This window comes from Oreochromis aureus, linkage group 8 (genome assembly GCF_013358895.1).
Source record: "Oreochromis aureus strain Israel breed Guangdong linkage group 8, ZZ_aureus, whole genome shotgun sequence".
NCBI lineage: Eukaryota > Metazoa > Chordata > Actinopteri > Cichliformes > Cichlidae > Oreochromis > Oreochromis aureus.
The window spans coordinates 12,375,814-12,388,966 of NC_052949.1; the positions used below are offsets into that span (position 1 = coordinate 12,375,814).

The 13,153-nt window shown below is 39.8% G+C and overlaps 1 protein-coding gene across 1 annotated transcript; it reads right to left on the reverse strand.

Annotated features, from left to right (window-relative positions):
* Positions 1 to 211: 211 nt before the first annotated feature.
* LOC116327444 (choline O-acetyltransferase-like) lies at positions 212 to 12,646 on the reverse strand. The gene is made up of 15 exons (XM_031749023.2): positions 12,515 to 12,646; positions 11,862 to 11,982; positions 10,947 to 11,138; positions 10,332 to 10,450; positions 8,957 to 9,010; positions 8,666 to 8,846; positions 6,819 to 6,996; positions 6,536 to 6,705; positions 6,359 to 6,459; positions 6,121 to 6,249; positions 5,894 to 6,016; positions 5,656 to 5,797; positions 5,357 to 5,419; positions 4,806 to 4,943; positions 212 to 2,262 (listed from the first exon to the last, which is right to left on the reverse strand). The coding sequence occupies exons 2-15, from the start codon at positions 11,904 to 11,906 to the stop codon at positions 1,996 to 1,998; spliced, it is 1,902 nt and encodes a 633-aa protein (XP_031604883.1). The 5' UTR covers positions 11,907 to 11,982; positions 12,515 to 12,646; the 3' UTR covers positions 212 to 1,995.
* Between the last annotated feature and the right edge of the window lie 507 nt (positions 12,647 to 13,153).

A 13,153-nucleotide genomic window follows, 5' to 3' on the forward strand; every position in this document is an offset into this window, starting at 1 on the left:
CTCCTTCACAAAAATCAAAACCCCCATAAAACCCGGCAATACAAAAGCTATAATTTCTTCATGGTACCTACAACACCACGGTAAGGATAATTAGCAAGACACAACATCAAATTTCTAAGAAAAAATAGATAAATAAAATACTGACGAGATTTTAGTTTTAAGTTATTTTTATTTATGGAATAGTTTCCATTTTTGCTACATGACAGTTTTATTACAGCTTTTACATGTTACATATTACATTTTCTTCTGTGAACAAAATATTGCTACTGCCTTTCAAAATAAATTAGCATTTTGTTTTCCTTGTCAAAATAAAGAAGACTGGACTTTTCACTGCACTTCATAAAACACCATGTCTGATCTGCCAGAGACATGTTACACATTAATTACTTTTATAAAAATGTTATCATGGATGAGTGTAACATTATTTAAACAGGCCGCTTTGCTACAAATATATTCTTTTACATGTATCACCCAGATTAGACAGCAAACGCCAAGAGAAAACACATCAAATTAACATCAAAGCTTTGAACATCAATAGATTATAACACTTTATTGAAATTATTGAAAACAGCTTGCATGACTTTAGTTTTAAGGCATTTTTAAAATTCTCTTTAACAATATTTCGCTATATCATAAGACTTTCCACACAGACATATAAAAATACAGCTATTATTCTAAGAATAAACATGCATGTGTCACCTAGTAATTTTTCTGGACATGGTTTTGGAAATTGTGACATTCACTTTGGCTGATGATACACAGATACATATCCTACGTGTCATATGCACATGACTAATATTCTCACACACCGCACCGCTAAGTAACCACGGATTTGCTTCGAAGTAACACAAGCCACCACACGAGATTGAAAAAAAAAAACAACACTCGCAATTTATATGTGTAGACAAATCTACATCCCAGTTTTAATGAACATTTAAACACTATAACATCATGCATGATGTAGATCGCCAGAATCGATTGAAATCTTACTCTGTTTTGTCTGAATATCAAAAATACTCACTGTAGTTAATTTAAAATTACATAAGCTCCATGCATTTAATGAGCTGTTTTGGCAAATTGCACATATACCCTTGATTTTGTGTTATTGCACAGAGAACCTACAGTGTAGCTAACATCAACTTCTTTCTACCTCCAAGTGCAAATAAAAAGCACTTACATAAGTGAACACAGTGGTATGCCTCAGTCATCAGTGGACTGTATCTTGCTTATAATGCGGCACTGTTCATAACACTTTACACATAATATAACTATTGCTATTAAATACAGTACATACATTATAGCTAGACAACTCTGAATGTGCCACTGAAACCATATCACATAACTCACTTACAGCCACTTTTCTATGTTTGAAGGTATTCACACACGCGTTGACATAAACATCTTAAAGTGCCTCATCACACAGACTTCACATTTGCACAGCCTCTTTGGCAACCTGATGACATCAGAAGAATAAAAAAAACACACATCCAAGAGTTAAAAATAACTTTAGAACATTTAAATCTTACAGCACACAACAAGTGAGGTTTGCAGAATCACATTTACAGGATGTTATGATTGTTATAAGTGACTTTTATATAGTGTTGGTATTTTTTTGTCATGTAAAGTGTGTTACTAGTCTAAAATATACACTAAGATCATTCGGCTGAATCTCTCACTGACTGAGGAATTGACCCTCAAATCAGTGCTACAAAGCGGACATGGCTTTAGTTTCCTAAAGGCAGCAGACCATTTAATGTCAGTCTACCAAGTCAAACAGGGTCAGTGCTGGACCAAAATCATTCTGTTGTATATTTTTAAATTTACATGTTTTATATACAGTTACATGTGAACTTTAAGGCTTTGAATTTTGTGATGAAAGTAACACTATTGCACAGACAACAAAGACATATGAAGGCATCTTAACTACTGAGTCTAATGCTAAAGTCTAACAGTGGCGAGTGGAGCAGCTGAGTGGGCGTACTCCCTCAGTATGGCTTACTTCCCTGATTTATGAGGCTGGCTGGCTCCCTGGCTGGCGACAGCTAGTTTGCTAGCTGTAGCACTGCTTCTATTGCACAAGTCCCTGATTTCCAGCAGGCCCTCGTTCAAGGCTTTAACGAAAACGACCGAGCTAGTCTCTGTGTTGTCCCAGAAACTAGATACGCAGAAGATGATGTGATCTGACTGTGGGTTGTAACAGGCGCCGTAACCGTTGGGCACCACTGGGCCATAGCAGCAGAACATTTCCACAGTGGTAGGAACCTGGAGTCAAGACCACATAATTATAATCATCATCATAATAATACTACATTTTATTTATAGATGCCTTTTAAAACACTAAACGACACAGTTGAAGACATCATAGAAAAAAAAAGCCAGTACATCATAAAATAAAATCAAACAGAATAGAAAATTTTTAAAAAGATGTGTTTTAAGGCTGGCATTATAGATAGGTAGAGAATCAACATTGCAAATGTGGTGTGGGAGAGACTTCCAGAGATGAAGAGCCACTCAGCTGAAAGCTCTAAAGTCCATGGTGGTCAGGTAATCAGATGGTATAATGAAAGTAACAGAGGCAGAGGATCTGAGACTATGGGAAGGAGTGGCCATGTGCAGAAGTTTAGAAAGATGTGGAGGTGCGAGATTACAGACAGACTTGAAGGTAAGAAGCAGATTCCTAAAATTAACCTCCTAGGACCTGGCGTCCACACACGTGGACATCACATTTTGGGTTGTCTAGACCATCCATCCATTCGCTTCCGCTTATCCTTTTCAGGGTCGCGGGGGGCGCTGGAGCCTATCCCAGCTGTCATAGGGCGAGAGGCGGGGTACGCCCTGGACAGGTCGCCAGTCTGTCACAGGGCTAACACACAGGGACGGACAACCATTCGCACTCACATTCACTCGCACATTTACACCTAGTGGCAATTTGGATTATCCAATTAACCTATCCCCACAAGCTGCATGTCTTTGGACGGTGGGAGGAAGCCGGAGTACCCGGAGAGAACCCACGCAAACACGGGGAGAACATGCAAACTCCACACAGAAAGACCCCGGCCTGATGGTGGAATTGAACTCAGGACCTTCTTGCTGTGCGGCAACAGTGCTAACCACCGTGCCACCGTGCTGCCACCGTGTCTAGACCAAAATACTAAATTTTCCTCTACAAGGGTCTGATATCAACATGATACTGCCACTGTTATAGTGAAATTTAAAGTGAATGTCCTAATATGTGGATCTCATTTTTCTCAGAAACAAAAATCAGGTAAAAAAAAAAATCACGTAATTCTTTGTTTTTACATTCATCAGGTCCCAATCAGCCCAAATAGCAAAGAGAAATTAAAAATGCATAACATGAAAGAGTTCAGGTCTCAGGAGGTTAATGTGATATTTCACAGGAAGCCAGTGAAGCTGCCGAAGGACGGGAATAGACCAGATTAATTTGCTACTGTGGGGTGAAAATGTTCTGAGGGAAGCAAAAGCTAAATCTAAAGATGGTCTAACAGAATAAACTCACTATCAGGGGACGTCAGATTCAGGTGAAGTCTAGCAAAAGAAACAAAAACAAAAAAAATTGTTTTGGTTGGATAAACAACATCATCATCATCATCATCATCATCGTCATCTTCTTTTTCTTCTTCTTCTTCTTTAAGCTGTTCAACTTAGGGGTCACCACAGTGGATCATCTACCATCTCACTAAACACCACAGCAGGTCTTATTACCGTCTTGTAAATCTTCCCTTTCACTGTTGCTGCTATCTCCACCCACCCACCTTGCATTCATCCCTTCTCTATCTCTTTTTTGGGCTGTCCATTGGTTTGGATGGTTGACCATATAGGTATTTAAACTGATCTACCTCCACTATGTCTCCTTGCAGCCTCACAGATAAACCTGTCTCCGTCTCATTCACACACATCTGCTTCTTTTCCTTTTCATTCCTATTCTCAAGCGCATACCTCCACCTATCCAGGCTCTCTTCCACCTGCTCCCTGCTCACACTACACATCACAATGTTGTCTGCGAATATTATAGTCCACGGACACTCCTGCCTGACCTCATCTGTCAACCTGTCCATCACCACTGCAAACAAGAAGGGGCTCTCTCTTATTAACCTAGCTTCAACAACTCTTCCCCATTTCTTCATGGTGTGGTTCATCAGCTTTATCCTTCTGTAGTTACTATAGATGTCCACATAATTCTTGTTCTTGAAAACTGCTACCAGTACACTTGTTCTCCATTCCTCAGACATCAGCTCAGTCTCTAAGGTTGTGACAAACGATGTGGTGAAAAAGTCCACTGCCCTCTCTCCTCCGCATCTCCTTAAACTTAATATCTTTAATTAGGCTTCTGCAGTTTGGAAATTGGCACGTGCACATTTGCAGACTCCATTACTGCTTTAAAATAATTACTTTATGGTTTAGTGATTCTCTTTAAGAGGTCTCTTCTTTGTTCTTGATTGTCTTTGTTGGTTATAGAGTGTGGTACTGAATGAAAATTTGCCCTTAAAAAACTCCACAGCGGTTTAACTTGAATTAAATGCAAACGAGTATCCTCAAATTGCAGAAAACACAATAGCAGATTTATTTGTGCATCTTTTTCATCTTTTTCTTTTTCATTCTTAGTTTGTGGAAAAGCAGAGGAACATCTGTATTTCTCTTTTTGTCTCCATGGAACATCTGGCGTTTCATCTGTCCCGATAACAGGGAAAAATGTGTAACTTGATGAGTGCAGGTTCTGCAGAGGATTTTGTATTTCTGGTATCAATTATATATATGTATTTTAGTAGCATATGATTATGTGGTACCTGACTGGTAGAGAGGATGAAGTGGTTACTGGCCAGATATGTCTCATCACAAAAGATTTCTGGCTTTTCCATGTTGAGCTCCTTTGAGATCCTCAGAAGTCCAAGGAGGTGATTGTCTATCGCCATTCCTGTAATCGCCTGAAAAACATATTTTTGACGATTTAAAGGTTTTATGAATAGTTACTTTTCCACCTCCATTCACTAGAATGGACTTCCTTATCCCAGAAATGTGGCTCACTGTTCATTGAAATGCGGCTGAGCCACAACCAGAACCTCATCAAAGCTTTCACCAGCCTCTTACAGTCATTTTTGGAAGTTTGGAAGAATTTTGGAAGTAAAACTTGTTCCCATTTTTTTTTGCCAAAAATTAGATGAGGAAATTAATGTAGAATTTCCATCTGTGAATTATAGATGTAGAATCTAGAATCTGCCAGTACTTTTAAAGCTAATTACATAGCATACTTTTTTGCACATGTGGACCATTTCTTGGCTGGTGTGGTGAGAATTTTGTGGACCGGAGAACTTTGGATTTTCTTAATAATAATACTCACTGCAATTGTATAACTTGTCTGGGCTTTAATTGCATCCCCTAGTCGTTTCATCTTTTCTGAGTCCTGTCAGAGAAGAAAAGTCATTCAATGAAAAAAAAAGTGGACACAAGACATTTGTTGCATCGAGACAGCAGCAAAGCCAGCCATTTTTCATAGATCCGCTAAATCTTCAGGGGAGTCATCTGTTTGACTGACTTGTCCTTGCCAAGGTTTCCAGTCGCACCTGTTTCATTAGAGAGGCGCAATGAGCAGTAAAGTGGGAGTCAGTAATTAAAGCGGGAGTGAGAAAAATGACTCACGGAGAACGTTCCCCTCTCATCTGCCATAGACTTCACAAAGGCCAGGGCCTCGGCAGTCGCTGAGCGAATGTTATCTACGCGACCTTCTTGGAAACGCCGAATTGACGCACTCTCGTAAGTGGACACGAGCCTTCCAGTGCATCTAAGTACAGGGCAGACATGATTTGAAACTGCACCTTAATGGCAAACAGTTCAATTAGAGATATGCTTATGATATCACACATTGAATATTTGTTACTTGAAAAATGCAAGCTGCAAGGCAACTTGTATGAAGGCATCTGGACTCATCTTCTGCTGCTTGATAAATTCTTTCCCATAATCTCTGAATTTGAATACAGTCATGTCGAGATTATTCACCAGCCTGAAGAAGAAAACAGTAGATTTTTGTGACCTCCTGTCTCAAAAAAAAAATAAAAAATCTTGTACTTATTTATAATTGTAGTTGTGTGTTTGTGCTGGTCTTGCCTCTGCAGTCTCTCTGCAGATGCTGCTAAGAGTCCTTGGATATGTGGGTTACATTTCCAGCATAGCCTCCTTGGAGGGGGAAGCTCTCTAAAGCTGGAGGACTTCACCATCTTAGAAGAACTTTCCATTCTGTTCAGAACAACAACACGTTTGTTTCAGACACTTCTGGCCTCATCAGCATTCATTTAGATGACCATATTCAGTGTGCGGCCTGTCTTGCTACAGTGAACTAACTTACATATATTTCATTATGTATTCGCAGCACTGCACCAGAACAATCCCTTCAAATGGCGAATGCTCACACACCACTCCACATATCCCATCCATGCCTACAACAAACTGAGAAAATGGGGTTTAAGTGATTACCCAAACTTTGCAGTCATGGAAAACTGAAGCACCTGGAATATCGTCTTACCTGCATTGACTTGTCATACCAGCGGTTTGCACCGTTCTTTTCATGTCCTCCACCATGTAGCATCAACAGGGCCCTGTTGGTGTCACTGGGTTGCAGGCCGCTGGGCTCATCCAGACACACCACACAGATGCAGCTCTCAATCAGCGCCAGAGAGTCCCTGTTGATCTGATCTGGACAGATGAAAGAAAGAGAACCATGTCCTGGATTTGCTTTTTCTAAAAAAAAATTTTTTTTTAAGTTGATTAAAATGTTAAATTGATTAAGAATGAAGTTGTGGTAAGACCTTTTATTAGTGCCTCTCTAGCTTGTGCCCATTCTGTCCTCCCATCAGATGTCAAGATGCCAAAAGGGGGGAGCCTCTCCTCAGCGTTTTCAGACATTTTCACAATCTTCTCCAGCTGGGATAAGATCTCCTCCTCACTGAGCTGCTTGCTGTTTGCGACTACATCCAACACGAAAAACTAGTGAGAAAAATAAATTACAGCAATCACAAGTCTCTCAACTGTTCCATCAAGTACAGCTTCACCAGGATGATTCAACTCGATAGGAGAATATTTAAGTTAAAATGTGTCCTTGCATGCTAATTGCGCTTTATAGCTAACCTTACGGCTACTGTTTGAACAGCTGAGATAATAACGACATTAGTAATAATGGCAGGGACTGAGAAGGGCCAATTACCTGCTTCTCTTCCACGATCAGTTTAACATGCGACTCAAGGAAGCTCTCAGACAAAGTGGCCGATTTAATCTGCAGTAATTAAGTTAACTCCCTGTATCTCCATAGGGACGGGCCCTTAGAGGCTACAGATTGATGGCTCCCAGAATCATTTCCAGGGGAGAGTTCCTGAATTTTTCCATGTTAATTTGCAGTCTCATTCGTAACCTTCATAAAAATCAATATATTAGCCATGGGCTATAAATGCTGCAGATGTTTGTAGCATGTGTTTGAATGTGGATCGGTGACTTTGATCTGACTCTGAGATGAGATGGTAATGAGTGCAGGCTGTTTTGTACAGGGGATTTTGTTAGATGATAGGTAAGGAAAAGACCACACACACACACACACACACACACACACACACACACACACACAAACTTGTTTTAATGTCTTAGTGAGGACATCTAATTAACATAACGTTTCCCTAGCCGCTTACCCTAAACCTAACCATCAAAATTGAATGCCTAACCCTAACCCTTAGCCTAAACCTAACTATAACCTAATTGTAACCCTGACACTAAAACCACATTTTGAGTCTCAAAAATGCCTTTAAACTTGTGGGGACGGGTATTTTGTCCCCTTAAGGGACTGTTGGTCCCCACAAGTATAGTAGCACAAGTATAGTAGCAAGTATAGTTTTTGGTCCTCACAAAACTATCTAAACGCACACACACACACAAACATAATTCTCTTACATGGCTGCTGTTCTCTTAAATGTCTTTATGGGTTTAAAATAAAGCAGTTAAACTTTAAAAGTCAAGTAGGAGAGCCTGATTGAGGATTTAAATGACTTCTGTCACCTGGCTCCTGCTGTGAAACTATAGCTTACCTTACCGCTACATGCTGTCTATTATGACAATTCCTGTTTAGTACTTCCTGGTCTGTCTTGTCCCAGTATGAAACTTTGGCCAGTTTAAATATTCAAATAGACACTATCAGCCACAGATAGTCAGACTTCATAGCAGGTGCTGCTTTTTGAGAAAGAACTGACTCCCCTGTTACAGCAGAATTAAAATTAGGGATAAAATTAGTCAAATGATGAACTAACAGGTCTAATTCTGTTCTGCCTGTCCTTCATGCAAAAGGTCTATAAGATGATCTTCAGGAGGTGCAGCAGTGGGTAGATTGGGTAAGTTTGTTAGATTCTTTTCAATAATAATAAAGAAAAGGGAGTTGGTTGTTTCTTTATTTACTCTTAGCACAGGAAAAAAAAAAAAAAAGGTATAATTTATCTTCACTCAAGTAAAGGGGCTTAGACTACTCCTTACTTTAAAATCTGACTTGAGCATCTCTGCTACATGGAAACTGACTTGTATGTCACTATATATGTATTCTCTCAAATGGACAGAAAACACTCTTTAATCAGCAGTATTACTGAGTGTGAGAAGTCTCCTCAACGGCCAGTGTCCTGACCTGATTCTTGCATGCCACAATCATGTGCTCCGGTGCTGAAAATGCTGCCTTCATCTGGACCGTCAGCGTGTCTGTCTTTAACCCCGGATAGCGGTAGGAGGTGAAGAGGCGATAGTACTGCTCCATGCACATAGGCATGACAGCTAGCTGGCCTCGAGTGAAATCCACTGGCAGTGATCGCCTGAGAGACATTTTTACACACACCAGATCACCTATGAAAAGACTTGTGATTCATTATTATATAATTCTGGTTTTAATCTTCAATCCACATAGCTTGCAGGTTGAACTTACGCATCAACGAGAGCCTTGTATTCCAAAACTCCACTGATGAGACGGGCGGCAAATCTTTAAAGTGCAAGAAGGAGGGTGAAATTTGAAAGTGGTATTGCTGTAAAACACCAACGTTATACAGCAGACTGGCTGATGATTGTAATTACATATACTCCCATCTCTCAAAGGACTAACAGTAATCATATTATGGTGAATTACTGGGATACAGTGTGAGAGTTGCGTGTGTTCATCTGCGAGAGGGAGAGAGCCAGTCTGTATGTGTGAGTGGGTGAGTGGGCAAAGAGGGAAAACGCAGCGGCTTGTCAGGTCTTATGTTGTATATCATTTGTCTTGGTGTTATTACGTTCAAAGCCAGATCAATACAAAGGAGGCAGCCTCAGTGCACCACACCCCTAAATGAGGCCTGACTAAGAGTCTCCGCGGAGAGCTTGGCCCTGTCACTCCCAATCTAATAAGTGGCCGTGTCAGTAGATTACCAGCTGCTTGGGGTGATCTGGAAATATTCACTTAGTGGCTGTGCAAACTGAGAAAAGCTAATGTTGAGCTACAGGGCTGGATGGACCGGTGTAATGTCTGGCAGACCACAGCTCATTTAATAACGGTCAAAGATTCTTTCCATGACTGTAATTCAGATAAGAATCTGAGTCTGAATCTATACAAAAGAACATAAAAATCTGTCAACAGCTAAAGAGCTGATTATGTGTATATTTTATATTGTTAGTGCAACATTCAGCATGTGACCTTTTTTTCTCTGGTCCAGAACTTACAGTGCGCACTCACTTTATGCTCAGTCATTGTGTGACATAAGTGAGTTACTTTGTAGTTCTCCCACATTTGCTTGCAGCTTGACAGAGAATATTAGTTTTAGGGATAGATGATCAGAGAATAGCAGTAATAATAAGTAAAAGAATATTTTCAGCACATTTAGGTAAATTTAAAACAACTATTTAAAGGTTCCAGCGTGTGTTTTCTGGATCATATAGAAAAATAAACTCATGATTTCTGATGGTTTTTTGATTAAAAAAATCTGTTATTTAAGACAGTAATTGAGAGATAGATTCACTGTTAATAAAAGAAAACTGTATTTATTTTTGTTCTGACCTATTGAGACTTTTCCCCTCTGGATAAATATGCTTTTTTGTCATTCATTCCCTTGATACACACCTACAAAGACAACTTACAGAGAATCAAACTAAATTTGGATGTTTATCTGACTCAAATATCACCTGCTAAAGAATTTAAATACAGAAACGGAAACATCTGCATCTTCAATTTTGATTATTTTGACCTTTTATTCTAAAAAAAACTTTGGTTTTACAACCTCCAAAGAAAGGGTGAATAAAAAAAGTCAGCATAGCAGAAGTCCAGAACATACCTGAGGGCGTCTTTATGATCTTTAAACATCTGTTTAGGAAACACCATGGCAGGACTGGAGTTAACTGGCAGGGCCAACCTGTTGTTCAGGTACATGTCCTCCAGCCAGTAGTCATAGACCTAAATGTTAACACAGGGACAGTTTTTGAGAAATGTTGCTTTGTTAAATGTGTTTGGACTCAAGTTATTACTTTCAGAGTTGAGACCTGTGCAGTGAAGTAAAAAGCCATTACAGTGTATCACTGCCAGATGAAAAGGAGAGTGGGAGAGTGGTGCTAGTGTGAGAGTGGGAGTGTGATAGATTTCACTGAGCTGGATGGCTAGTGGACTGACCGATCACCCAGACAAAGCACAAGCGGAGGCAGGGATAAATCTTTATCATGGAGTTTAAGACTTTTTTTAGCTAATTTTTTTTTATCTTAAATAAAATAATTTACAGCTGCTTTCAGCAATTCAACTATCTAGCAAACAGTGCAAAAACACATGCAGGTATTCATATAGTCATAAAGTCAAAACAATACAGAAGCTCTTTATTGATAGAAGTAGGATGCGCACTGTAATTTTTCCTGTTCATACACAAAAAACAACCTTTCATCTGTTAGGTCTGTGTGTTTACCCAGTTTGCCATCTTGTCCCTCCTCTCTAAAAGCTTCTTCTGGAGTGTCTCTCCCACGCCCCCAGGAGCCCCAAACTTCTCCACGATCGCCCTTGTTTTCTTAAACTGCTCCTCCTTCACCAGGTGTTGAACGCACTTCAAGTACGTGTCAAGGGTTTGTTTCAGCAGGGGAATGGGGACCTTTGTCAGCACCTGATATCACAAAAAACATCACACGAAGAGTAATGGAAGGAAAGCAACTGTCAACATTTTAATGGGATTCAGTGTTCATTAGTTAAAGCAATCATTTCCTCCCATGTTTCTTTTATTCCTTTATTATTAGAACCTAAGTTAATAATGCATTTTGACTGCTTCAAGGCCAATTTGAGAATAAACTACACAGTCTCCTGTGCATTGCAAATTACCCATGAGGTAAGTTCAGATTGATAATATTATCTGTGTGATGTTTGGTAATTTGCATACTGTTGGTAAGCCAAGATTATAATATGGAGATGTGCAATGCAAATGCATAACAATGTATCCACAAATTCTTGGGAATGTTTAGATATTTTCAGGTCCTTAATTGGTATTTAGAAAATAAATAAATAAATAAATAAATAAATTTAATTAAGCACTGGTTTGACCCTGTAAACGCAACATTGTCTCTGTTATATTATAGTCTGCTGCATCATTTTGATCAAATTTCTGCACAAAAATGATGTGTTCTATAGTGTCTTGAACATACTTTCTATCATCTGGAATGAGGGGGGTTTTTTGCCCCTAGCGGCCAGTTAGGCAAATGAAACTGGCGCTGTCCGTGGTGCTGAAATCCAGTACCGTTACTTTGCCAACTTGGGCACCACGGGCAGCGCTCGGCACGACAAAGTAAAGCTGACGTAAAGAAGACAAGAAAGAAGCAGCGGTGTGTGTTCATACTTGGCTGTCTTGGTCTCTCGCCGTCCCTCTCTCCAAGATTGGCATGATTAGTCCAGTCTCGACCAGTGAATATAACTCGGAAGCTCCCCCCACCCCAAATAGGGTCTGGCTTCAGCCGTGCCTGCATGAAGCGTGTTCAGACATTTCAAGGAGAGAAAAGAAGCAACAACAAAAAAATAAAAATTAGGCCTGTTGATAAAATGTAACTACACAGTTGTGTGCTGTCTGAAAGTGAGCCAGCAGGCTTCCATTTTTGATCAAGTTGCAGCCTAATGCAATTTACTTCTTGTGCTTGCATTCCAGCTGCGCCTCCTGACTCACTGTAGACGGATAAACATTTTAAAAAGCCCATTCCTATTTCCTGCCCTTCAAAAAATCCAAAACAAAATAAAGGGGCTTTTCTTTTACATCAATTTTAATGTTAAAAGTGCTAAAATCCTAAAGAAACACAATGAAGAGGAGCATCATTAGATGCAAGTCTTTTTAGTTGAAAACAAGTGGACTGATTAACTAAAACTTAACTTGAGCAAAGCTGTAAAGTAGGAAAAAAAGCTCCCCCCGCTGTGCGCCAAACAGGCTCAGAAAACTGAGATGATGATAACTTTTGAAATGAACACAAAGTCTCAGTTTGTTACAGTTTATGAGAGCCTTACCCGATCAGCGAAGCGATCAAAAGGTCAGAGAAGTGTGTGAAAGTTGGCATCACCTCCCACGTCCAAGCGGTGAAAGCCCATGTTAGAGGAAAACTCCGTTTAGACGCTGGACTGCTCCCCCGTCCCCACGCGTCGCCATACGGCTGTGGCTCCACATTAAAGCACGCCTTGGAAAAGATGCTGAAGGTGTTTGCGTTTACCTACCCCCTTGAGGCAAGAAACTCCTCCCATCGAAATCTATTCGCGGAACATATTATCTGACAGCTTGCTTCCCCCCTCCCGCCCACATCCTATAAAAATTTTAATATATATCAAAAACGGACCGAGCGTCTGGTTGTCATTCAGGTATCCTGTGATCACCCTGCGGGGTCCACATTTTTCTTTCTTTCTTTCTTTTTTCTTCTTTTTTTAGATTTAAATGCTAAGCTTGTCTCATGGTCTCGGTTTTGACAACATGTGGTGAGGTTATAATCTAGAAATACATCAGTTTGTGTGTGTTACACTTGAATTTGAATTTGTTTACGCACTTTGACTAATGTGCGACTCCTGTGTCAGTACGCAAAGATTCAAAAATAAAGATGATTTTCCCGATCGTTTAAAAAATATTTGATAATAATGAAATCAAAAAACACTTCTCTT

Coding starts and splice junctions, on each gene's coding strand:
- LOC116327444 (XM_031749023.2), bottom strand. CDS start 11,906: ATGCCAATCTTGGAGAGAGGGACGGCGAGAGACCAAGACAGCCAA. Junction 6,706..6,818: donor TAGAGAGGCACTAATAAAAG/GTCTTACCACAA, acceptor TCATCTGTCCAG/ATCAGATCAACAGGGACTCT. Junction 5,798..5,893: donor TTGCAGCTTGCATTTTTCAA/GTAACAAATATT, acceptor CCCTGTACTTAG/ATGCACTGGAAGGCTCGTGT.